Here is a 25,406-nt window from a genome sequence, read left to right on the forward strand (position 1 = left end):
CACTTGAAATTGTGTTTTTTTAAATTGGTAAAAAGTTGAGGAAAAAAGGGAAAGTAATTCTGCTTTGAAAGTTGATAAACTTGTAACCTCACTTTTGAGAAAATTGCTTTTGAATGTTTTGGATCACCTACTGGAGACCTCTTCTTTGTCTACACCGATTCAGAATCGTTCACACCTTCTTAGGCTTTAGCCCCACCAATCTCTTTAAGGGTTGATCCGAGCATTATGTCCTAACAACAGCAGTCAAGCACCCAAGCTAACTGGCTATCGTTGGCTAGCTTGCTAGCTACTTCCAGACACAAATGAGAGAACAGCTCACTCTGACCATTTTACTCGCCCTAGCAGAGCTGGTTAGGCTGTTTATATGTTATCCAGAGCGTTGGTGACTGCAATTGTGCTGCTGGCAACAATTTACGCTTTTTGCCAACGTTTACTGACACCGGCCATATTCAATGGGTGTTGAGCGTTCGTAAATTTGTCAGTTATTCTGCTCTCTGGCACACTCAGACAAGAGTGCTCTGAAATCAGAGTAGATAGCCAGAGCAGATTTACCAGCTACGTCTATCAACAGTTGTCACAGTGACATCATTAAAATTCTATTGAAATGGTTACTTGCATAGTGGAGTCTTTTGTTAAGACATGTAGCCAGCTAGCTAAACAATGAACCATAATCCCAACTCATGACATTACTACCCTGCGTGAATCTGCAGGTAGCTAACCAACCAGGTTCAATGTTAGCTAGCTAACATTAGGCTACAAATGGCTCTGAGATACGAATAATATTACTACACAGATCATACGCGTAACGTTAGCTAGCGAGCCAGCCAGCTAACTTTAGCTAGCTAGCTAACAGTACACTTTAACTTGAAATGAAAATGACTTTCTGACAAAATTAGAAATGTGTAATATCTGAAAATGAAGCAAGCTAGACTATATTACCCGTATACATGGATGGACGCTTCTCCCTCTCTCACGGATGCCATGGTTGCCCTTAGTTTGAAGATGTAATCCGGAGACAGGTGTTTTCTCCATCTCCTTAGCTATCATACTCTAAGTCCACTGATTTCAAAACTCGGTTCTCCAGAAAGTGGAGAGCAACACTTATGCAGTTCTACTACGAGATATATATTTTTAAAAGCAGTGTTAGACAGGATTACCTACACATACTGACCAGCTCAAATAGACAGAAGTGTGCTACATGGCAGACCAATCCAAACTCATCTCTCAGCATGTCCAGCCCACTCATTATCTCAGCCAATCATGGCTAGCGGGAAGGTTGCTGTCTTTTTCTGTGGCTAAACCAACTAGGCTCGTAATTTAACACTTTTATTCATATTTACAGATGGCATACAAGTTTGTTATTAAGGCACATGAAAGTTCACATGTTCCAGAAGGCAAGTTCAAATGGCTCTCCTGTGAAGGAGTGACACGTGACATACGCCTAGTTTCCTGAAACAAGTCACAAGTGTGAAAAAAGTGAAGGGGTTTGAATACTTTCCGAATGCACTGTACATGACCTTCAGCATGGTCAAGCAAGTTAATGGTTCCAACCTTTTCGGACTACTAAACAACTATTGATTTAGAATCACGGAGAGTTGCCTCCACTATTCCAGCACCATTTCAACTTCAACATAATCAAATCACCTATGCTTTGTCTAATACAGTGACCACTAAAATATACCAACAACAATTCAGTCCAATCAACGTAAGCTAAATATGATGTGGCTGTTCATGGTTCTGATATGTGTGTGTGTGTGTGTGTGTGTTTGTGCGTGCGTGTGTTCGTGCAAGTAGAAAAAAACATGTTGACTCACCCTATTGTAGAGAAACGCCAATGCCATCCTCCTCTCTCTCATGTTGACGAAACGGTCTATGACTGTCATACAGTATACGCATTTAATTTTTGTTGTCCTAGGCTACCTGGCTAAAATGCTTGCCTGCTAGCCTTAACTTCCTTTCATTGGCAACGTTAGCTAGTTAACATTAGCCTTCTACATCTAGCTACATATTGAACTTATATCCTCTCAGTCCAGTGGCACAATGTATGAATTTATGGTTGGATCAGAATCGCCGTTATAATCATTGGCCAGTACGGCTAATTAAGTAAAACCACAAGTCCAAATACCTATCTCGATCCATGCCTAATTTTAGCTAGCTAGCTAGCCACCGGAGGACAACAACACAACGAGATGCAACAATTCAAATTGTTTCTGTCAATGATGTATTTCTCTTGATGCGCTGTGATAGGAGTGAAGCCAAATCCAAACTGGCTTCCCTTGACACTTTTTTTTGGTGCACCAGGACCATTCACAGTTGCGCTCAATGATGATTGCCTATTATTTTTTATTTATTTTTTATCAAGGGAGGGCAAATGCTCACTGGCTTCCCTTGCATTCAATGCTACATGCGGCAACAATGCCATACTCTTTATGACCAGACAGTGTCAGATAGATGGCCTACACATACAGAGATGGAGGGGCGCTGTTTCACTCACTCTGACACTTTCTCCAGGTAGACACATTCATCCTCTTGTGAATTGAAGAAAAATTATGAAAACACAGAGAGAGAGATTAAATTATTTTATTTTATTTTTTGTCAATTTTGGGGGGGTGCTTCCCTTGGCATCCATGAATACATTCCACTGGTATAAGCCAAGTATTTGAAAGACAACAAATACCTATTTGACCCAGGTCTGCTTAGCGCACACACCACCCCAACCCTCCCCACCTCCTCCCCTAAGACACAGCTACTGACACAGGCGTCCTACTCACTTCCTCCTTTGGCACTCTTTTCCATGCTGTACTGGTAGACGTGGAGGGTGAAGAGCATGTGAGAGTTCCTCCTCACATCCTTGTCGCAGTGAGGGTGGCTGGTGCTTCGGGCCGCCAGGGCTGCATCCAGAAAGTAGGCTGCCCGCTCTGCAGTGGCCGCATGCAACTCAATCTGGTTCTGGAGCTGAGAAGGGAAGAGAGAGTGATGAAAAGTGAGGGGAGACTGAATGAGAGAGAGAGAGAGACTACTCATACTAATACTACTCAGACTACTACTGTACCTCCTATTGTTCCTGCTGTTGCAAAAGCTTTTCATGCCAATACAGCCCTTTGAATTGAATTGAGAGAGAGACAGAGAGAGAGAGAAAGAGATATATGGGGGTACAGATAGAGGTGATAGAAAGGTAAAGACTGGTAGAAAGAGAAATTGGGAGATGAATAAAGAGACAGACTCCCACACAGACACAGAATGAACAAGAATGAAAACGGGAGGGAGCTACAGATAGGTGAGAGAAAGAAAATGGGAGATGGATAGGGAAATAAACACAGACAGACATACAGAAAGAAAGAGAGGGGGAGTCAGTGAAAAGAGAGAGATGAAAAGAGACTGCATTAGAAGGGTCTAGCTAATTGGGCGAACTGCGCACATTTCTGGCCTGGCGGAGGGAGTCTCCTGGGTGATCAGGAGGTCAGATATGTGCACTGAGGGAGGGAGGTTAGGAGAGGTGAGAGACAGAGGGTCCAGAGAGGGAGAGAGGTCGTCTTCGGAGGTCAGAGGTCGTCTTCGGAGATCAGAGGGAGGCGGGAGCATCACAAGAGCCCAGGTAGCTAAAGAATTTACTTAGTTTTTTTTAAGTATTCACTGACAGCCCGATTCATAGTTGATAAAAGCACAAACAACATGGACAATCACGTAAATGGTTCATTGATGTCAATGGGAGACTAACTGAACATTCCAGTTATTAAACATGCAGATCTCAAGTCAGAATACAGCTGAACATAGCCTATGCTTGGTAGTCAAAATATATTGAAATGCATTCTCTCTAAGAACTACCCCCCCACACACACACACACACAACCACACCTCCACTAGCCAATCAACTCCATACCTGTGATCCGCAGATGGGGTCTTCGCGCAGATACACCGCTGGGGACTGGCCATCCTGCAGGCTGCCAGTGGACACATCGGACAGCAAGTCGGTCAGCGCCTCATCCAGGCCAGAAATCTCCACAGCCGACACACGGACCGAGAAGCGTGCCCCAGCCTTCTCCCTGCGCTCCTCGATGAGTTTGAAGAGCCAGGAGATGGCGCAGGGAGCCACGCCCAGGCTCTGTGTGGAGCAGTCCCGACCAATCATGGTGTATGTTTTACCTATGGAGGAGAGATCAGAGGTCATTTGGTGGAGCAGTCCTGACCAATCATGGTGGGTTTGTTATACTGGTTGGGCCGGTTTCCCGGACACAGCTTAAAGCCTAGTTCTGGACTAAAACGCATGTTAAAGGGATACTTCAGGATTTTGGCAATAAAGCCCTTTATCTACTTCCCCAGAGTCAGATGAATCGTGGATAACATTTTTATGTCTCTCCGTGCAGTTTGAAGGACGTTGCTAACTAGCGTTAGCACAATGACTGGAAGTCTATGGTAACTGCTAGCATGCTAGTAGATACCATATACTTCCATTAATTGTGCTAATGCTAGTTAGCATTGGATCGAAAAACTACCTCTAACTTCCTTCATACTGGATTCAGAGACATACAAATGTTATTCATGAGTTCATCTGACTCTGGGGAAGCAGATAGCTAATTTTCCCCAAACATCAGACACCCCCTGACCTCGGACACTTTCTAGCGGTTGGAGGACTGAATCACCTCGAGCTCAACATTTAAATGGACTGAAAAATAACGGTAAGTTTTGTGACTAACGACACCCTTTTAGCTAGCTGACCACCGATTTTCAGTGCAATTTATGTAAGTTAAGTTAGGTTTTGAGAGTTTTCAAAAAAGTTATATGTACACATTTTGTGGAACACGCTGCATATTGTAAAATTCGACTGCGCGACAGACCACACCTAATTTAATATCCAACTTTTTACCTCTGAAATATAGCTAACGGATTTTCTAATGTTGCTATCTTAGTTGCTAAATGTTGATAGAACTGCTAAGTAAGCAAAAAGGAAATAAATTGTAAGTGTTAGATAATACATATCACGAAAACAGCTGCATGTTGTCAAGCTTTACCGTATCAAAATTGGAGTCCTCTGACGGAGGCGTTTTGCACAATCTGCAAAAATGTATTTGGAACTTTTGAACCATGAACTTTTCGACACCTATCACTGTTGGCTATATTTCATCTTACAACAGCTACATAGAGGCAGTATTTAGTTAAATGGTACAATGTATGCATCAATATTACACTAATTGGGACACTAATTTTCATTACAGATAACATCAAACAAAAAACGTGGGTACACTTTCAGTTATTGTGAAAACTTTCATCACCTTTCAATGCCTTAGCTTTGAAATGTAAATGTTTATACATATTCAGATTGAGTTATCTTTCTAAAATGTGTATAGTATGCCAAGTTATTTAGCTACATGTATTTACCACTGCAGCATGGAGAAAGTCAAGAGGAAGCAGTGGAGTGAGGTGGACATGTTCCATGCCATGGAGGACTGCGGGGCAGGGATGGCTATCCGCTAGGCTGCCAAGGTTAGGCATCTTTTGTTTTTAGGAGATTACCATGTGTATGTGAATTTTATCTGCTAGTAACAGTTTTCTTTTCTTATCTACCAAGGTGCATGGTGTACCTCGGCAGACCCTGGCGGACAGGCTGAGCGGCCGGGTGACCCATGGTTGTCGCAGTGGACCACCCACATTGCTTGCACCAGAGGATGAAAAGTCTCTGGTGCAGTACTGTATCTACTGCGCCAGCCATGGGTTCCCCCTTCACCAGACAGAGGCTGATGAAATACGCCGACAAAATACGCAGGTATTTGGTGTTCTATGTGTTTATGTATGTAGAATGCTGGACTGACTGTTATCAATGTGTGTGATGTAAATGTGGATGTGTATGGTGATGCCAAAACAAACATTTTCATCCTGGATGGACAATTATATATTCTATTCTATTGTAGGTTTTGGCACCCAGGGGAAACAATCCCACCACTGGGGAAGAGGTGGTGGGAAATGTTCAGGAGGAGGCACAAGAACCTAAGCATGATGAGGCCGGACACCCTGGACAGGGGGAGAGCTGAGTGTGCCACACGTCCGACGATGGACACCTTCTTCACTTCTTATGAGAAGCACTTGGAGGAGAGTGGGTTGAGGGAGAAACCCAGACAAATCTATAACTGCGATGAGTCTGGGTTTCGTAGCGACCAGAGCAGGCACAAAGTGCTGGCTCCCGGGGCGCAAACACGTGTGTACCAGCAGGCTCCGGGGACCAAGGAGCACATCACAGTGCTGGCCTGCTTCAACGCAACTGGGGAGGACATCCCCCGTTTATCATCTACCCCAAGTGTTTCCCCGGTGGCCACTACACACTGGGAGGCCCCCCCCAAGCCTTGTATGGACGGTCAAGCAGTGGCTACATTGACAGGGACCTGTTCAGGAAGTGGTTTCAGCACTTCATTAAGTATGCAGTGAAAGAGCGCCCTCTCCTTCTCCTCTTTGATGGGCACAAGAGCCACATGGACCCGGAAGTGCTCGCGGTGGCACTAAGGGAAGGGGGTTATACTTCTTTGTCTTCCACCACACTGCACCCATGTCCTGCAGCCGCTGGACGTGGCATACTTTGGCCCTTTAAAGGCTGAGTTCTCCAAGGTAGCTGGAGACCTTAGCCATTTTGACCACTCCTACATGGTAAACAAATCAGAATTTGCCAGAGTATTCCGCTACCCGTACCAGCGATGCAAGGACATGCGCTATGTGGTGGAAGGGTTTAAGAAGTGTGGCCTCTTCCCTTTTGACCCTTCAGCCATTGAAGGGTCCCGTTTAATGCCGTCTCGGACCCTACCGGGTCCCAACACCGCCTCTACTGGAACCAGCAGCAATGTGCCATCCATCAGCACCTCCTCCCCAGCGACCACAGGAGGACCCTCAGCCCCTGCCCCAGTCCCAGCCGCTGCTCCAGTCCTATCCCTAGCTCTAGAAGAGCACCCCTAATAGAGGGGGGCTGATAGCGAAGGACCTGGGGCACATCCTTACTGTCCTGAAGTATCGGCTGCACCGATACAGAAGACTCCCCTGTGGTCGCCACATGCCTCACCCGGGGAGGAATACACGCGCCAGTGGCAGGAGAGGGGTGAGAAGGAGAGGGCCGGGGCAGAGGAGAAAGAGCGTCGGGCAGCCCTCAGAACACAGAGGGCACAGGAGAGGGCTGCCATGGATGAGACCATTGACGCCATCGCCTCTGCTGGACCCCCTGCTGGAACCACTCCTGACAGCTGCATCACCACTGCCAGTGCCTCCCAGTGTGCAACATCTGTAGGAGCCGCCGGAGTCCCCAGCTGCAGAAGAAGGCCACATGCCTACTCTCCCGGCCACACCATCGTCGGCCCCTCAACCCCACCATTACAAACACCAGCTCCTCCAAGCCATCGTCGGCGGTTTTGTCCACCACCACCCCAATGCACACCACCCCCATGTCTGTCACCACCAACACGGCCTCCCTCTGGACCAACTTCCTCCTCCGTCTCCCCTGGTCACACCACCATAGCAGCCTCGTCTGGTGTCCCTGCCCCCCTGCAATTTGAATACCACCACCTCCACAGGTAAACACATGTTAAATTACGAAAAAAATGACTGTTTGTTATCTGTTTTATAAATCAGCAATGTAAAAAATATATATATATATCTTTATATATCTACAGTAAATAGCACCAGCCCTCAAGTCATCTCCGCCTCCTCCAAAACCTCTGCAGCTTCCTCCAGAGGTATTGATGTAAAAAAAGTTGAAAAGGGTTTTCATGCAACATGCTCTGTCTAACACTACTTTTTCTCAAACTGCAGCACAGAAAAGGAAGAGAAAAGCTACACCGGTCACATCTGTCACACCACCCATGGCACCACTCTCAGGTACTTCATAATCTGTTTTTCTCGCTCTCTCAGTTGTATCAATTACTATTGTTGTTGAAGAACTTCTACATTTTGCAAAACCATATTAATCAATTTGTATTATTATTTAATTTTTTTATAAAAGAAGACACCACCTGCTGTGCTCGCTGCGGGGAGCGTGATCCGCCTGCAAGCTCCCCTCAGGAGTGTAGATCCGGGGGGCCGTGGGTGCGCTGTAACATTTGCCAGCACTGGTTCCACTGCAGGTGTGTGCAGTGGGATCAAGAGGTAGCGGTGGAGCTGGATTTTTATTGTGATTTTTGTGACAATATAGGGATGGAGGTCGAGATTTAATTGTTTGTTTTGTTTGTGTTCATATGAAATTATTTATTTGTTCAAAAAAATAAATGTCTAAAATATAATATATATATTTATTGAACCCATCTTGTGTATTTCTTCCTTCACTTTCCAAGTGCACCTCTGCAACACAAACTCCAACAGTGTTTTCATTGTTTTATGTTAATGCACATAACTGAAATTAAAGTGTATTTGATGTAAATTATTAATACTCATATTTCATTTGGTTACAACACTGAATATGTTGGTGAAGAACCATTTTTTAAGAGTCCACAAGAGGGCGCACCGGGCTACGCAATGAAAAGTTGACAGGCAAGTCATTATTTTTTACCTGAAGACTAGCCAACTAGTCAGCTATCTAGTAAACACTTCGGGTACGTGGTTGGTGTCTCTTTTTTCAACAAAATTAAACGGATATATCTTGTAATTGAACAAAATAGTAAGGTGCCCAATAACTGGGGGCCGTATACAGATAATACGGGACGTATTTTTTTTGCTAAACCGCTTATCAAAAGCAGATAACAGTAATATTTTCAAATGAAATGTCAAACTTGCTAATTGCTAAACCGTTAGCTAACATTTTAACGACACCAATAATCACAAAACATTGAAGGCTTGATCACAAGATAACACTGTTGAAGGTAATATATTTCTTAAACGCTGTTGAATATGACGATAATACGGGATTCTACGCTAAAGGGCTTCATTAACAAAATCCTGAAGTGTCCCTTTAAATTGAGATTATCCATTGAAAGCGCTTCTGGACTAGTCCTGGACTAGACTTCATCTGTATCCGGGAAACCGGCTGTGTAGTATTATAAGTCTACCCTCAAAAACAGACAATAAAGGTAGCTTATACTGATGGGGGAAAAAATCTATAGTTACATATTGGGATATCATTTTTTATGATGTATCATTTTGACAATATCGCAATATAATTCTTGCACTAGTGGCTGTACCTGCACCAAAACTCCAGTATTTTTCCTTCATAGCTTGTTCTCCATCTTCTTTTTAAATAGGGAGCCAATTTGTTTTCAGCACTTTTATTTCCATGACTGATCAATAAATAAATCAATCATGGCTCTCTCTCGTCCCTCTGCAGCAGACATATGGTGAGCAATATGTTTGGAACATCGAATCTCAATAAAATCACAGTATCGAATTGTGATCCATATACAGTGCCTTGCAAAAATATTCATCCCCCTTGGCGTTTTTCCTAGTTTGTTGCATTACAACCTGTAATTTAAATGGATTTTTATTTGGATTTCATGTAATGGACATTCACAAAATAGTCCAAATTGGTGAAGTGAAATGAAAAAAATAATGGAAAGTGGTGCGTGCATATGTATTCACCCCCTTTGCTATGAAGACCCTAAATAAGATTGGGTGCAACCAATTACCTTCAGAAGACACATAATTAGTTAAATAAAGTCCACCTGTGTGCAATCTAAGTGTCACATGATCTGTCACATGATCTCAGTATATATACACCTGTTCTGAAATGCCCCAGAGTCTGCAACACCACTAAGCAAGGGGCACCACCAAGCAAGCGACACCATGACGACCAAGGAGCTCTCCAAACAGGTCAGGGACAAAGTTGTGGAAAATTACAGATCAGGGTTGGGTTATAAAAAAATATCTGAAACTTTGAACATCCCACGGAGCACCATTAAATCCATTATTCAAAAATGCACCACAACAAACCTGCCAAGAGAGGGCCGCCCACCAAAACTCATGGACCAGGCAAGGAGGGCATTAATCAGAAAGGCAACAAAGAGACCAAAGATAACCCTGAAGGAGCTGCAAAGCTCCACAGCAGAGATTGGAGTATCTGTCCATAGGACCACTTTAAGCCGTACACTCCACAGAGCTGGGCTTTACAGAAGAGTGGCCAGAAAAAAGCCATTGCTTAAAGAAAAAATAAGCAAACACATTTGGTGTTCGCCAAAAGCCATATGGGAGACTCCCCAAACATATGGAAGAAGGTACTCTGGTCAGATGAGACTAAAATTGAGCTTTTTGGCCATCAAGGAAAACGCTATGTCTGGCGCAAACCCAACACCTCTCATCATCCCGAGAACACCATCCCCACAGTGAAGCATGGTGGTGGCAGCATCATGCTGTTGGGATATTTTTAATTGGCAGGGACTGGGAAACTGGTCAGAATTGAAGGAATGATGGATGGCACTAAATACAGGGAAATTCTTGAGGGAAACCTGTTTCAGTCTTCCAGAGACTTGAGACTGGGACGGAGGTTCACCTTCCAGCAGGACAATGACCCTAAGCATACTGCTAAAGCAACACTTGAGTGGTTTAAGGGGAAACATTTAAATGTCTTGGAATGGCGTAGTCAAAGCCCAGACCTCAATCCATTTGAGAATCTGTGGTATGACTTAAAAATTGCTGTTCACCAGCAGAACCCATCCAACTTGAAGGAGCTGGAGCAGTTTTGCCTTGAAGAATGGGGAAAAATCCCAGTGGCTAGATGTGCCAAGCTTATAGAGACATACCCCAAGAGACTTGCAGCTGTAATTGCTGCAAAAGGTGGCTCTACAAAGTATTGACTTTGGGGGGATGAATGGTTATGCACGCTCAAGTTTTTTGCTTTTTTTGTCTTATTTGTTGTTTGTTTCACAATAAAAAATATTTTGCATCTTCAAAGTGGTAGGCATGTTGTGTAAATCAAATGATACAAACCCCCAAAAAAATCCATTTTAATTCCAGGTTGTAAGGCAACAAAATAGGAAAAATGCAAAGGGGGGTGAATACTTTCGCAAGCCACTGTAGAATCGTGAGAATCACAATATATATCGTATCAGCACCTAGGTATCGTGATAACATCATATCATGAGGTCCCTGGAATTTCCTAGGCCTAGTTGCTAACAGTTATGCATTCGTTCTGAAAAGGAATTAGCTAGCTCAAGACATCAAAAACAGGTGTACGAGTTGGCATTGCTTGTGGTGTTCAAGCAGATAAACGATAGCGCTGACAAAATGTTGCCTTCATATCAAATGTGTTAAGTGAGTTGTATGTCTGTGGGTGGATACAAATATTTATAGCAGTAATAGCCAACCAATAAAATAAGTAATGGTAGAAGTAGAAGTTATGATAAACAAACAACAAAGGGGGATATTTGAAGGGCTCACCGGGGGGCAGACACCTACACAGTTGGAGGTGAAACAAAGGAGTAGACAAAAGGAGTGAAGATCTAACAAACAGATGGAAAACAAGGGCACTTCGCATTCGGCGAAAAGCTCCCTCTGTCTCTCTTTTTCACCCTCAAAGAAACATGTGCACACGCACAGATATACGCACAGATACACACACAGATACACACACGCATGCGCACAGCAACACGCAGACACACAAACAGGCCCCCTACAACATTATAAGTGGCCGCTGACTTCTTTCATTCAAAGCCCTCCACACAAACTCAAAGAGGGCTTTTAAATGAGGCAGACAAAACAAAGGGGGATTTTCCATCTCTCCTTTATTGTATGCAATCATTGGGACTCCCACGAGGAAATTAATTCAGTGAAGTGGTTTTCTAATGGGAATGGGGGTGGGGACACACAATGGTTCAGTCAATTAAAAAAGGACCTCTGTTAAATTGGTAATCCTAGTTTGTTTCTTTCTTGAGGTGTGAAAACAGGAAATTAATCTCTTTGAAACAGTAATGGGCTGTAGTTTTCTTTCAAGGGCAGAGGTTTGTGGGTATGGGGTGTGTGTGTGTAGAGTGTGAGAGTGTTGTCATACCGAGGTTGGCATGGCCGAAGCAGAAGACGCAGCCGTCTGCACCGTTCACCACCGATTGGATGACCTCCGCCACCGTCCCCGAGCATACCTCAGCCTATCAGGAGAGAGGACATCAAACTTCAGACAACATAATTAGAACAGAGCACACCTCAATCAATGTGTATTTCACCAAATTCGTACACAGCCTGTGGGTACAGACCATATTTTGTGGGTACAGACCATTGTTGGTGGGTAAACAGACCATTTGGAATCACAGCACAAGGACAGTACATCGCAATAGCAAAGAGACAAATACAACTAAGCTGATGGCAAAAAAGCACAGACCATGTCAGACAAATAGGGAGTGACCATCAACAACCCTTTGAATGCATATCAAATACTAACATTTCAAAGACCTAAAGCACTAAGGAGAGAGTTCATGGATCTGTGTATTTCTACACGTTGAATGACCTGTCCACAGTAGCAGAACACTGCAGGTATAGGGCCTAGGTTATGCTGCCTGCCTCGCCATCTGCCTGGCAATCTCATAATTCTGCCTGAATCCAGGATGTAGAGTAGGTCTGCATTGCATATTAGTGACATATAACATCAAACTTCCACTCCAGCAACAAAGAGCAGCCTCAGCGCTCTCTCTGATTAATCCCATACCAGCCTTTCCTCCCCTACAGACAGGCAGAGCCAGAGAGGTGCTTCCTATTCTGTGAAGCCTCCACGATGAAGTGTTCAAACTCTAGCACCACGCCTCGGGTGTGTGTGAGGGAGTGTGAATGTGTGTGTGTATGAGTGCAGGTTTGCTGACACTGTTCTAATACAAGCTCTACAGTAGCTCCTATGTCTTCCTCTTCAAAGCCTCCTCTCCTTTTGAACAGCGCCGGGTAGGGGCACCGATCATCAGGCCTTACGTTGTCTGACACGACACCCTCTAACCTTTTTTATTTAGCCTAGTGTGGTTTTGCAGCTACAACTGGTGCAGGGAAAAAGGTTTGTTGTTTCTTCCTCCTGCACTCTGGGGCGAGGACTCCTGCTGGGTCCTGGTTATATCCTCACCCATCACCCTTATCTGTTTCTCTCCCCCTTTCTTCCCACCAACACCACCACTTTGATCTCATCTTGGGTATCCATCACCCATTCTGAACTCTTGTGTGAAATTAGATACATATTTTTGGAAAGCTCGACTAGGCCCTGAATGGAAACCAAAGCACTTTGACTTTAAAAGGACTGATCTCCAAAGAATCCTCCACCTCAACCCCCAACTGTTTCAGCTAATTAACTAATCATCAGTTAATTAGTTGAAGTTGTATTAGTGCAGGGGAAGAACAAAAGCCTGCTCAACCTGTAGGTCTCCAGGATCAGCTATGAAGAACAGTGGCGAGGACAGGGTGGCGGGTTTGGGGTGTGGCTGTGGCTTACTTGTGAGGCATCCTGGGAGAAGACCGTGTTGAAAGTGAACATCTTGGGGGCGGCTGCAGCGGTGCGCCTCTGGGCTGCACTGGAGTGACTGTTAGCAGGCGTTTCGCAGAGGGTGAGCTGCTTCTTGCGGGCGTCAACCTTTAGAAACGACCTGGACTCTGAGGTGTCGCTGAAGCCCTGGGCAGAGCAGATACGCACCATCACTTTGACCTGCAGAGATTAGAAATTACAGAACAAATAGAGAAAAGAAAAGCTCATTTGGATAGCTCTGAAGTACAACAATTACATTACCTTCATAAAGTATTCACAAACTTTGACTTTTTCCACATTTGGTTGTGTAACAGCCTGAATTTATAAAGCATTAATTGAGATTTTTGGTCACTGGCCTACACACAATACCCATAATGTAAAAGTGGAATTATGTTTTTCAAAATGTTTACAAATAAAACATTTGAATCTGAAATGTCTTGAGTCAATAAGTATTCAAACCATTTGCTATGGCAAGCCTAAATAAGTTCAGGAGTAAAACTTTGCTTAACAAGTCACATAATAAGTTGCATGGACTCACTCTGTGTGCAATAATAGTGTTTAACCTCATCTCTGTTCCCCACATACACAATTATCTGTAAGGTCCCTCAGTCGAGCAGTGAATTTCAAACACAGATTCAACCACAAAGACCAGAGAGGGTTCCCAATGCCTCGCAAAGAAGGGCTCCTATTGGTAGATGGGTAAAAAAAAGCAGACATTAAATATCCCTTTGAGAATGATGAAGTTATTAATTACACTTTTGATGGTGTATCAATATACCCAGTCACTACAACGATACAGGCGTCCTTCCTAACTCAGTTGCCGAAGATGAAGGAAACCGCTCAGGGATTTCATCATGAGGCCAATGGTGACTTTAAAACAGACAGAGTATAATGGCTGTGATAGGAAAAAACTGAGGCTGGATCAACAACATTGTAGTTACTCCACAATACTAAACTAATTGACAGAGTGAAAAAAAGGACGCCTGTACAGAATAAAGATATTCCAAAACATGCATCCTGTTTGCAACAAGGCACTAAAGTAATACTGCGAAAACTGTGGCAAAGCAATTCACTTTTTGTCCTGAATACAAAGAGTTACAGTGAGGGAAAAAAGTATTTGATCCCCTACTGATTTTGTACGTTTGCCCACTGACAAAGAAATGATCAGTCTATAATTTTAATGGTAGGTTTATTTGAACAGTGAGAGACAGAATAACAACAACAAAATCCAGTCAATGTCAAAAATTTTATAAATTGATATGCATTTTAATGAGGGAAATAAGTATTTGAGCCCCCTCTCAATCAGAAAGATTTCAGGCTCCCAGGTGTCTTTTATACAGGTAACGAGCTGAGATTAGGAGCACACTCTTAAAGGGAGTGCTCCTAATCTCCGTTTGTTACCTGTATAAAAGACACCTGTCCACAGAAGCAATCAATCAATCAGATTCCAAACTCTCCACCATGGCCAAGACCAAAGAGCTCTCCAAGGATGTCAGGAACAAGATTGTAGACCTACACAAGGCTGGAATGGGCTACAAGACCATCGCCAAGCAGCTTGGTGAGAAGGTGACAACAGTTGGTGCGATTATTCGTAAATGGAAGAAACACAAAAGAACTGTCAATCTCCCTCGGCCTGGGGCTCCATGCAAGATCTCACCTCGTGGAGTTGCAATGATCATAAGAATGGTGAAGAATCAGCCCAGAACTACACGGGAGGATCTTGTCAATGATCTCAAGGCAGCTGGGACCATAGTCACCAAGAAAACAATTGGTAACACACTACGCCATGAAGGACTGAAATCCTGCAGCGCCCGCAAGGTCCCCCTGTTCACATATACATGCCCGTCTGAAGTTTGCCAATGAACATCTGAATAATTCAGAGGAGAACTGGGTGAAAGTGTTGTGGTCAGATGAGACCAAAATGGAGCTCTTTGGCATCAACTCAACTCGCCGTGTTTGGAGGAGGAGGAATGCTGCCTATGACCCCAAGAACACGTCAAACACGAAGGTGGAAACATTATGCTTTGGGGGTGTTTTTCTGCTAAGGGGACAGGACAACTTCACTGCATCAAAGGGACGATGGACAGGGCCATGTACCGTCAATTCTTGGGTGAGAACCTCTTTCCCTCAGCCAGGGCATTGAAAATGGGTCGTGGATGGGTATTCCAGCATGACAATGACCCAAAACACACGGCCAAGGCAACAAAGGAGTGGCTCAAGAAGAAACACATTAAGGTCCTGAAGTGGCCTAGCCAGTCTCCAGACCTTAATCCCATAGAAAATTTGTGGAGGGAGCTGAAGGTTTGAATTGCCAAACGTCAGCCTCGAAACCTTAATGACTTGGAGAAGATCTGCAAAGAGGAGTGGGACAAAATCCCTCCTGAGATGTGCGCAAACCTGGTGGCCAACTACAAGAAACGTCTGACCTCTGTGATTGCCAACAAGGGTTTTGCCACCAAGTACGAAGTCATATGTTTTGCAGAGGTGTCAAATACTTATTTCTCTCATTAAAATGCAAATCAATTTATAACATTTTTGACATGCATTTTTCTGGATTTTTTTTGTGTTATTCTGTCTCTCACTGTTCAAATAAACCTACCATTAAAATGATAGACTGATCATGTCTTTGTCAGTGGGCAAACGTACAAAATCAGCAGGGGATCAAATAATTTTTTCCCTCACTGTATATTTGGGGCAAATCCAATACAACACATTACTGAGTAACACTTTCCATATTTTCAAGCATAGCGGTGGCTCCATCTTGTTATGGGTATGCTTGTAATCGGTAAGGACTGGGGAGTTTTTCAGGATAAAAAAATTAAGGGAATGGAGCTAAGCACAGGCTAAATCCTAGAGGAAAATCTGGTTCAGTCTGCTTTCCACCAGACACTGTGAGATGAATTCACCTTTCAGTAGGACAATAACCTAAAACATAAGGACAAAGCTACACTGGAGTTGCTTACCAAGAAGACAGTGAATGTTCCTGAGTGGCTGAGTTACAGTTTTGACTTAAATCTACTTGAAAATCTATGGCAAGACCTGACAATGTCTGTATAGCAATGATCAACAACCAATTTGACGGAGCTTGAAGAATTTTGAAAAGAATAATGGGCAAATGTGGCAAAATCCAGGTGTGGAAAGCTCTTAGAGACTTACCAAGAAAGACTCTACAAGGTGCTTCTACAAAGTATTGACTCAGGGGTGTGAATACTTATGTAAATAAGATACTTTTTATTTTATGTATTACTCACATTGGAGCAGAAAAGTTTACTGCTTGGACTGAAGTCAAGTCAGCCTGCACCTCCCCAATTCAGGTGTGTGTTTTCCATCTCAAGAGAAATGACTGAGTCAAATGGAAAACTACAGTATACACAACACACCTGCTTACTGTGTCATGCTAATGCTAATTGTCCCCCACGATAAAATCAGAGAGGGGACTATGTATCTGTCTCCATCCGTACGTTAGTACGTACGTTAGTCACACGCAATATCTTAGACACCACCTCTGGCCCGATTTTGACTAAACTTGGGGGAATGTTGCGTCAATCTTGCCATAGCGATCCGGCATTTACAAAATTGCACTGATTGGCCCAAGGGGGCACTATAGTAAGCAACTGAAATTCCAATCTTTGAACAAGCATATTTCCTGTCCCAAGGGCCAATCAGTGCAATTTTCATGGGGAATGACATGTTTACTGTTGCCTAGTTTCACCTGTTCATGTTAACGCTAAACAGAGCCGCTAACTGCTAATGCTAATTAGCATGCCTCCATCACCGTTAACTTTGTGACAATACCATGTGTACTCAGAAAGCTTAGCCTATCATGGCGAGGCATGAATGGAGACAACAGCACCAAGCATGGCATGCTACACAAACATCCTTCAGCTGCCTTGCCAAGGATTACCCTTCATGCAGGCTGAGGCTTGGATGTAAGACAACTTGGCAGCGTGGGGATATTCTGATTTTCAAACTCCCCACTCTTCCTCCCTCACCCTTCCCTCCTCCTCTATTCTATGAATATCCCACTAGTGAGGGACACACAGGCGTTTATCCCACAGTCTGGAGAGGCTATCCCTGACCTTAGCATGCCATTGACTTGGTTACTGTAGTATCAAACCATAACAACAACACTTCATGAGGAATACAAATGGTTGTTTTCTATGGGTCCAGCAAGTACTTGGCTCGGTCTTCAATCCATGGTGTTGAAGCCCACAGCAGCTGGCTAAATACTGAATAGGCTAGCCTAGTGTAGCCTATCCTAGTGTAGCATCGTCTCTGACAGCTCCCATTCTCCAATGGTTTTTTAAATATGCCCATAAAATAAATACAAACTTGGGCTGGCAGCAGTTTTGAAATGATGTGACCCTGACCAAGTCAACTGTATTATAACCTCTAACTCACTACCCTAGTAGAAATGGATGGAACATATAAGACCACAGCCTTATTCAATATGGTCAATACAATACACAAAGATCTACCTGTTCTTTAGTTTTATAAGTGTAGTTCTTGACAGAACAGTTTAGTCCTTGTCTGTAGGCTACAATATACCTGCAGTAAAATCAGAGTAAAACTGACAGGATTACAATATGAATACAAATTAGCATACACTATCATTTAATTTGCCATACTGTCTGTTGATGTTCAATACCCAACATAACCTGTGGCAATTAATCTAAGTAAATTAAATGATTTAAAAAATGATATTCGCCATGTTAGCAGTTAAAGGCCTAGTGCAGTAAAAATTCAGTTTTTCCTGTGTTTTATATAATTTTGCTGATGAAAGTGTGAAAATGTTTGATCAGTGTTACTTCCTGATAGTTTCTGTTTAAAAATACAATCTACACAGGACCTTCTAATCAGCAGGTTTGCATGATCGGAAGTTTTGGCTTTCCATGGTGACATCACCATGCGGTAAATTGGTTAATAGACCAATAACAAAGAGAGTTCCAAACCTCTTTTCCAATAACAGCTAGTTTTCAGTTGTCCCCTCCACACTCAGACCACTCCAAGACAGTCCTAGCAAAATTCTTGCTTGAAAAATAGTTTTTTGCTAAAAAGCTATTTTTGCCCATTTAAATGGACATCTATTAAAGTAAGATTTTAAAAAAAGTCTGCATTGGGTCTTTAACAATTAAGTACCTTACTGTGATTGTTTTCAATTAAAATGGCATCTTAAGAGCAATTTCTCAAGCAAGGATTTTGCTAGGACTGTGGGAGTAAAACTAGCTGTTATTGGCAGAGAGGTTTGGAACTCTTTCTTATTGGTCTATTAACTAATTTATCGCCTGGTGATATCACCAGGCAGGCCAAAACTCCATCCCACCAAAACAGGCTGAAATTTCAGGCTGTCTTTTCAAACAGCTCTTACACTAAAAGGGCATTATCATAATTTTCACAATTTCACAGTATTATTCCAACCTCATAATGTGGAAATATATATACAACACAGGAAAATCAAGTTTTTGACTGCACTGGGCCTTTAAGCTTTTTCTGATTTTGGCTGCGCTCCACGTGCTTTGAGTATGTTGATATTCTACCGCCTTTATCCGGCACTCATCCGCGACTCAGTCTAGTGACTTGGAAATGTGCCACCTAAGGGAGGGAGTCCTGGAGTAGTCATGGGTGCAAAGTCTGCATCAGTGGCACAGTGTGCACGTGAGGATGTGAAATACACCAGGGTATACATCTCCACCCACAGCTGTAGAACGGAATTAATCTTGTTCACAAAATACAGCATGTTACACATGGCTCCCCATATAGCAGTGCTGTATATGCATCCACCTGGGGTTCACAGGGGCAATGAGTCAAAGCAACAAACCAGTGCTATAATACAAATGTGTAGCAACTGAGGAGCAGAGGCCATTTCATGTGTGTAGAATGTACTGTACGTGTGCAGTGTTTAAGTGTGTAACTGCATCATGTCTTAGTTGAGAGCTGTATCTCGTTATACAATATGTATTTGGTGTACACTTCAGTGTTTTCCAGCACTTTCCTCCCACTGAATGTAAATTAACTCGCCAAAACCATTTAATCCAAATGATCTCACCAAAACCATTGAATCCAAATGACCTCACCAAAGCCATTGAATCTTAATGAACTCACTGATTTAATTTCTAAATTTCTGTGTCAAACAATAAGCACACATTTACAGTTTCTGGATTAAAGTTCCTCTATCATTTTGGAATTTTCCATCAGCCCAATCGATAAATCAAATCAGTCAATGAAGTTGTCACTCAACAAGCAACACAATGCTCCCTCCTCATGAAATATGCATATGCATCCGGCAATTATACATCATTATTTTAACAAACCCCAATTAATTGGAAACTGCTAATTGAGGTTAATGCATTCAAATCAGTTCCTTTTATCGTGGCTTTAAGCCTCTTACATGAGCTTTAGCTCTGCCTGTGTGGGTGAAGATTCATTGTGATTGGCTGACTCGCGTCGACAGTCAGAATGATACTCTTCCAGATATATTAGCCATACACTCTGCTAGCTCCAGACAGCAGGCAGACAGAGGGAAAGGTTAAGGAGTTTAATTTGATTTGAAGGAAGCCAGCATGGACACACCAGTGGTTTCCCCCCCTCTCATTTCAGAGAGTGCTGAAAGGTTTGGTACCCAGGTGGATTTGACAAGAGAGGGCAAGGGGGGTGAGAGAGAGGGATAAAGAGAGAGAAAAGGAGCGTGAGAAAAAGAGCATGCCACGTCTCCACAGTATCATGAAGGTAAAGTCCAATGGTCTCACCCCAAACATTTATGAGGTTCATCCAACAATGCCATATAAACAGGTAAAGTCAACACAGAAAGAGAGAGAGGCAGAAAGAGAGAGAGAACCAACACCACAACCTGCTTGAGCTTGAAGTAACATCCCAGCTAACAATTATAGGAAGACGGACATTTTTTGTCATGTTATCCGTAATGTTCCCCTGTCCAGTTTTCCGTTAGTTATTATACAACGGGTGGGTCTAATCCTGAATGCTTATTTGTTAAAAGCGGATTCCAGCCAGTGTCTATTCCACAAGTTACCACCGGCAAAATCTATGACGTTAAAATGCCTATTTCCTCTGTTCCATCTGACTGCGCAATCCACTGTCTCATCAGCCCAGCCAGACAAATTATAAAAAGCATCTAGACATTATCTCACATTTCTTTTAGACTGACATTTAGTTTTCAACAGCGGAGATTTGTATAAACCTTGTGGTCGGTCTCTCCGACATTTGCAACATTGTTTCAATATTCAAATTCGATCTCCAGCTGTCCCATAGTAATGAACGTGTAGGGGTCGGAAGTCGGGACGAGACAGGCAGCGTTTCTCAGCCAGTCGAAATCATGCATCAGCTGGCATCATTTTTATGGATATATACAAGGAAATGTCAATTGAAAAAAGGTGAAACGAAACGAAGTGCAGCTAGTTTGCAGTCTTTACAGCTTCAGTGTTTATTTTTTTATTTTTTATTTTTTTTTGGGGGGGGATGGATCAGCTTAATATTGCAGATAGATTGTATCTTCTATCAATGTAATTGTCTGCATCACTTCCAATCCCCCATGTTTTTTTTTTTGTTTGTTTTTTTAAAATATATATTTACTCCCCTTTATTACTTTTCAACCCCACCATCCTTTCCCTACTTGGAGTAAATTAGTGAACAACAATGCCCAGGCCTCTACTTCCGGTCTATACTTACTATCTACACCATATGGACAGAGTTAATTTTACAATAATTCTATTATATATATTTTTTTAATTATTTTTTTTATTGCTCCTGAACTTCTTCTACTCTCAACCTCTCCGATCATTTTCATGATGTCCATCCGGTTTGCTTCTATATGCCATATCTTTCTAACTGTGCTCTTTCCCAAAAGCTCCCAACATACAACCTATATACTTATTATGGACAGAGTATGCTTACATTATTAACTATCTTTGTTATTATTTGTTGTTATTTGTTATTAGTCCCATCCTTCAACTCTATTCAATACCTCCCATCTATCTCTTAACACCATCCATATAGGATTTCTATTTGCCATATATATTTCAACCGTACTGTGATGTTTTACAAAAGTTCTGAACCTTTCTATTCTCATTGCTTCTACAGATTGTGAATTAAAAATAAACATTTTTGCTAAAAGTATTATTATATTATTGATTGATTGACTATGACTTTTCAGATCACCCAGTAATGCTATCTGCAAGGTTAGTTCCAGGTAAATATTGCAATCCTTTAGCCATTCCTGGACCTGTGTCCAAAAACAAGCTACAAATGGACAGAACCAAAACAAAAGATCTAATGATTCTGTCTCTTCACAGCAAAATCTGCAGAGCTGGGAAGATTGTATCCCCCATATAAATAACATTCTATTGGTAGCAAGAATTTTATATAATAATTTAAATTGAAAGATTCTAATTTTTGAATCCGGTGTCGTTTTGCGTGTCAGTTCATAAACACAATGCCATGGGATCGGTACGTCAAAGATCTCTTCCCAACTATTTTGCAATCTATATGGGACGGCTGTCAATCCTTTGGTCCTTAAGTGAAACTGATATACTTTTTTATTTATCACAGTTTTCCTTAACCAATTATGTTCTTTAATGCAAGGCCGACAGACAAGTTCCTTACTTTCTCCCCCTTCCACTTTCCTCTTCCACTTTTGCGGTAAGGCTGCAATTATTTGGTTGTAATTTTGGGTAGAGCAGACATTTCCATATGTTTTTGTCAGCTGCATGTGCGACATAACTCCACCAGTCCTACCGATGATATCATTTACGAAGATTATATCTTTTTTAAACATTCTGTCAAAAAAGAAAGGTTTTTTGTCAATTAGTATATTTGAATTTAACCACAATATTTGTTGCATTATTTGTTCTGTCGTTTCTGGAGGATTAAATTGAAATTGCAACCAACTTTCCATGGCTTGTTTTAGAAATAGTGACATTTGGGAGATTATTTCCTTTTCAAATAACTGAAAGTGAGAGGTTGTAATCTGAATAAAGGGAAAAAGGCTTTGTTTGAAGTGATTGTGTTTGTGTCAGCCGTGTTGTTGGCAAGCTCCTCTGAAGCCGTGTTGTTGGCTAGCTCCTCTGAACAACAGTGTCCTGATGAGAGAGCACATTTTAAGTAAATGTCACTAGAAAACAGCTTAAACAAATGCAAATGCAGCTACTGTTGTTATTCTTTTTGACATTTGACGTGACTGTAATTTAGCCGCAGTTGGCTAGCAAGCAAGGGATAAGAATGTTGTCAGCCAGTATGGCAATGGAACATTTAGAACAAACGACTGGGTCGCGTCCATAGATACAGAACAAAAAGACTGAATGACTGGGTTGCGTCTCTGGCAACCGAACCAATAGAACAAACGAACGACCAGCCGGCTTGTGTCGGGACTATATATTGTGGAAGGATGAAATAGTATGAACAAATTAATAAAAATTATGTTTTTAATGAAAATATGTAAATCATTGAATATGTTGGTAACCCGTTGTATAAAAGTGATAATGCCCTCGAAGCTGGTGTTTGGAGGATATATTGGCACGGTTTGCCGGCCCTCGATTTCGTCTTGGGCCTAACAACACCCCTGCCAATATATCCTCAATACACTGGCTTATCGGGCATTATCGCTTAAGGGGAACATTCTATGTACTTTAGTAAAAACCTTCTGAGAACTTATTTAGCATGTTTTGGCGTTAGAGTTAGGATAATTTACCCAGAACACTGTTACCATGTTCTCAGAATATCCTATATTAATGTTCTAGACACATTTCATGGGACAATGCAAGAACATTCGTGTCCAGTTTTTTTAGGGTTAGGAGAATATTCCATCAACGTCACACCAAACATACACAGAAAATGGTTGCCATTTTCGCAAAATTTGAAATTGTGTTTTTTACATTGGATAAAAGTAGAGACTCAGAGCTAGAAAATGGTATATCATACACTACAGTTGAGGAATAATGGGAAAGTAATTCTGCTTTGAAAGTTGATAAACTTGTAACCTCACTTTTGAGAAAATGGCCTTTGAATGTTTTGGTACTACTACTGGAGAGCCCTTCTTCGTCTACACCCATTCAGCATCGCTCACACCCTCTTAAGCTTTAGCCCCACCCATCTCTTTAAAGGTTGAACTGAGCATTCTGTCCTAACAACAGCAGTCAATTACCAAGCTAACTGGCTAACGTTGGCTAGTTTGCTAGCTACTTACAGACACAAATGAGAGAACAGCTCACTAACCATTTTACTCGCCCTAGCAGAGGTGGTTAGGCTGTTTTTATGTTATCCAGAGTGTTGGTGACGGCAATGCTGCTGGCAACAATTTACGCTTTTTTGCCAACGATTACTGACACCTGCCATATTCAACGGGTGTTGAGTGTTCGTAAATTTGTCAGTTATTCTGTGCTCTTACACACTCAGATGAGAGTGCTCTGAAATCAGAGTAGATAGCCAGAGCTAATTTACCAGCTACGGCTATCAACAGTTTTCGCAGTGACATCATTAACATTCTATTGAATTGGTTTATTGCATATTGGAGTCTTTTGTTAAGACATGTAGCTAGCTAGCTAGCTAAACAATGAACCATAATCCCAACTCATGACGTTACTACCCTGCATGAATCTGCAGGTAGCTAACCAACCAGGTTCAATGTTAGCTAGCTAACATTAGGCTATAACTAGCAAAGGAAATGGCGCTGAGATACAAATAATATTACTACACATACACGTAACGTTAGCTGGCGAGCCAGCCAGCTAACGTTAGCTAACTAGCTAACAGTACACTTTAACTTGAAATGAACTACTTTCAGACATAATTAGAAACGTGTCATATCGGAAAATGTAGCTAGCTAGACTATCTTAACCGTATACATGGTTGGACGCTTCTCACTCTCTGTCACGGATGCCAAGGTTGCCCTTAGTTTGAAGATGTAATCCGGAGGCAGGTGTTTTCTCCATCTCCTTAGCAATCATACTCTAATTCCACTGATTTCAAAATTCCATCCTCCAGAAAGTGGAGAGCAACGCTTATGCAGTTCTACTACGCTATATATATATTTTCAAGCCATGTAAAACTGGATTACCTATACATACTGACTAGCTCAAATAGACAGAAGTGTGCCACATGGTAGACCAATCCAAACTCATCTCTCGGCTTGTCCAGCCCACTCATTATCTCAGCCAATCATGGCTAACGGGAAGGTTGCTGTCTTTTTCTGTGGCTAAACCAACTAGGCTCGTAATTTAATACTTTTATTTGTATTTACAGAGGGCATACAAGTTTGTTATTAAGGCACATGAAAGTTCACATGTTCCAGAAGGCATTTCTGCCAAAAAACACATTTTGATTTAAAAAAAAGTTTACCTTCAAATGGCTCTCATGTGAAGTAGTGACGCGCGACATACACCTAGTTTCCTGAAACTAGTCACATATAGGACATTAAATGTTCTAGACACGTTTCATGGGATGTTGCAAGAACATTCATGTCCAGTTTCCTTTAGTTGGATTCTAGCTTTAAATATGCTTATTCATGTTACCAGACTAGAACTCAGATTACATGTATAAGGAATGTATATGTTGAGGTCAATGGAGGGTGGATAAGAACTAGGTGTATGGAAAGTTACAGAGTGAGGAAGAGGAAGTGGAGAACGTTTACATTCTGTCAAAACATGGTATTGTTCAACCTTATGGCTCCTAAGGAGGGAGGCAAAGTGCAACATTCTGGTTTCAGTCACTGATAAGGTAGGACAGCTGTGGATTATGGAGGAGTGAGGAATTCGGCCCGTCAGGTCAGATGAAGTGAGAAGGAACAGTCCTATTACACACACATATACTTACATGCCCACAAAGGTTCTAGCATGAGGCAGGACCATGACTCCAAAAGTGAGAGGAACCAATTAAATTCCTGAGTAGCAACCGAGATGTATTGGCTGTCTAGATCTGCAAGGAGTTGACTCCGCCTAGAAGGAGGGTATAAATATATGTGCTTATGTAATAATGTCTTTATCTTTGCAGCTGTTTGACCCAGTGGGTGAGCTTTTTC

At 42.2% G+C, this 25,406-nt stretch overlaps 1 protein-coding gene across 1 annotated transcript in view; it reads right to left on the reverse strand.

Annotated features, from left to right (window-relative positions):
* Positions 1-25,406, reverse strand: part of LOC121549135 (kinesin-like protein KIF26A) — a 76,752-nt gene that overhangs the window by 22,654 nt on the left and 28,692 nt on the right. The window contains exons 3-6 of the mRNA XM_041860997.2: positions 13,352-13,561; positions 11,942-12,035; positions 3,881-4,143; positions 2,772-2,955 (exon numbers count right to left, since the gene is read on the reverse strand). Of these exons, the coding sequence (XP_041716931.2) occupies positions 2,772-2,955; positions 3,881-4,143; positions 11,942-12,035; positions 13,352-13,561 (751 nt within the window). The remainder of the gene's footprint in view (positions 1-2,771; positions 2,956-3,880; positions 4,144-11,941; positions 12,036-13,351; positions 13,562-25,406) is intronic.

The sequence above is a fragment of the Coregonus clupeaformis genome, chromosome 33 (assembly GCF_020615455.1).
Source record: "Coregonus clupeaformis isolate EN_2021a chromosome 33, ASM2061545v1, whole genome shotgun sequence".
NCBI lineage: Eukaryota > Metazoa > Chordata > Actinopteri > Salmoniformes > Salmonidae > Coregonus > Coregonus clupeaformis.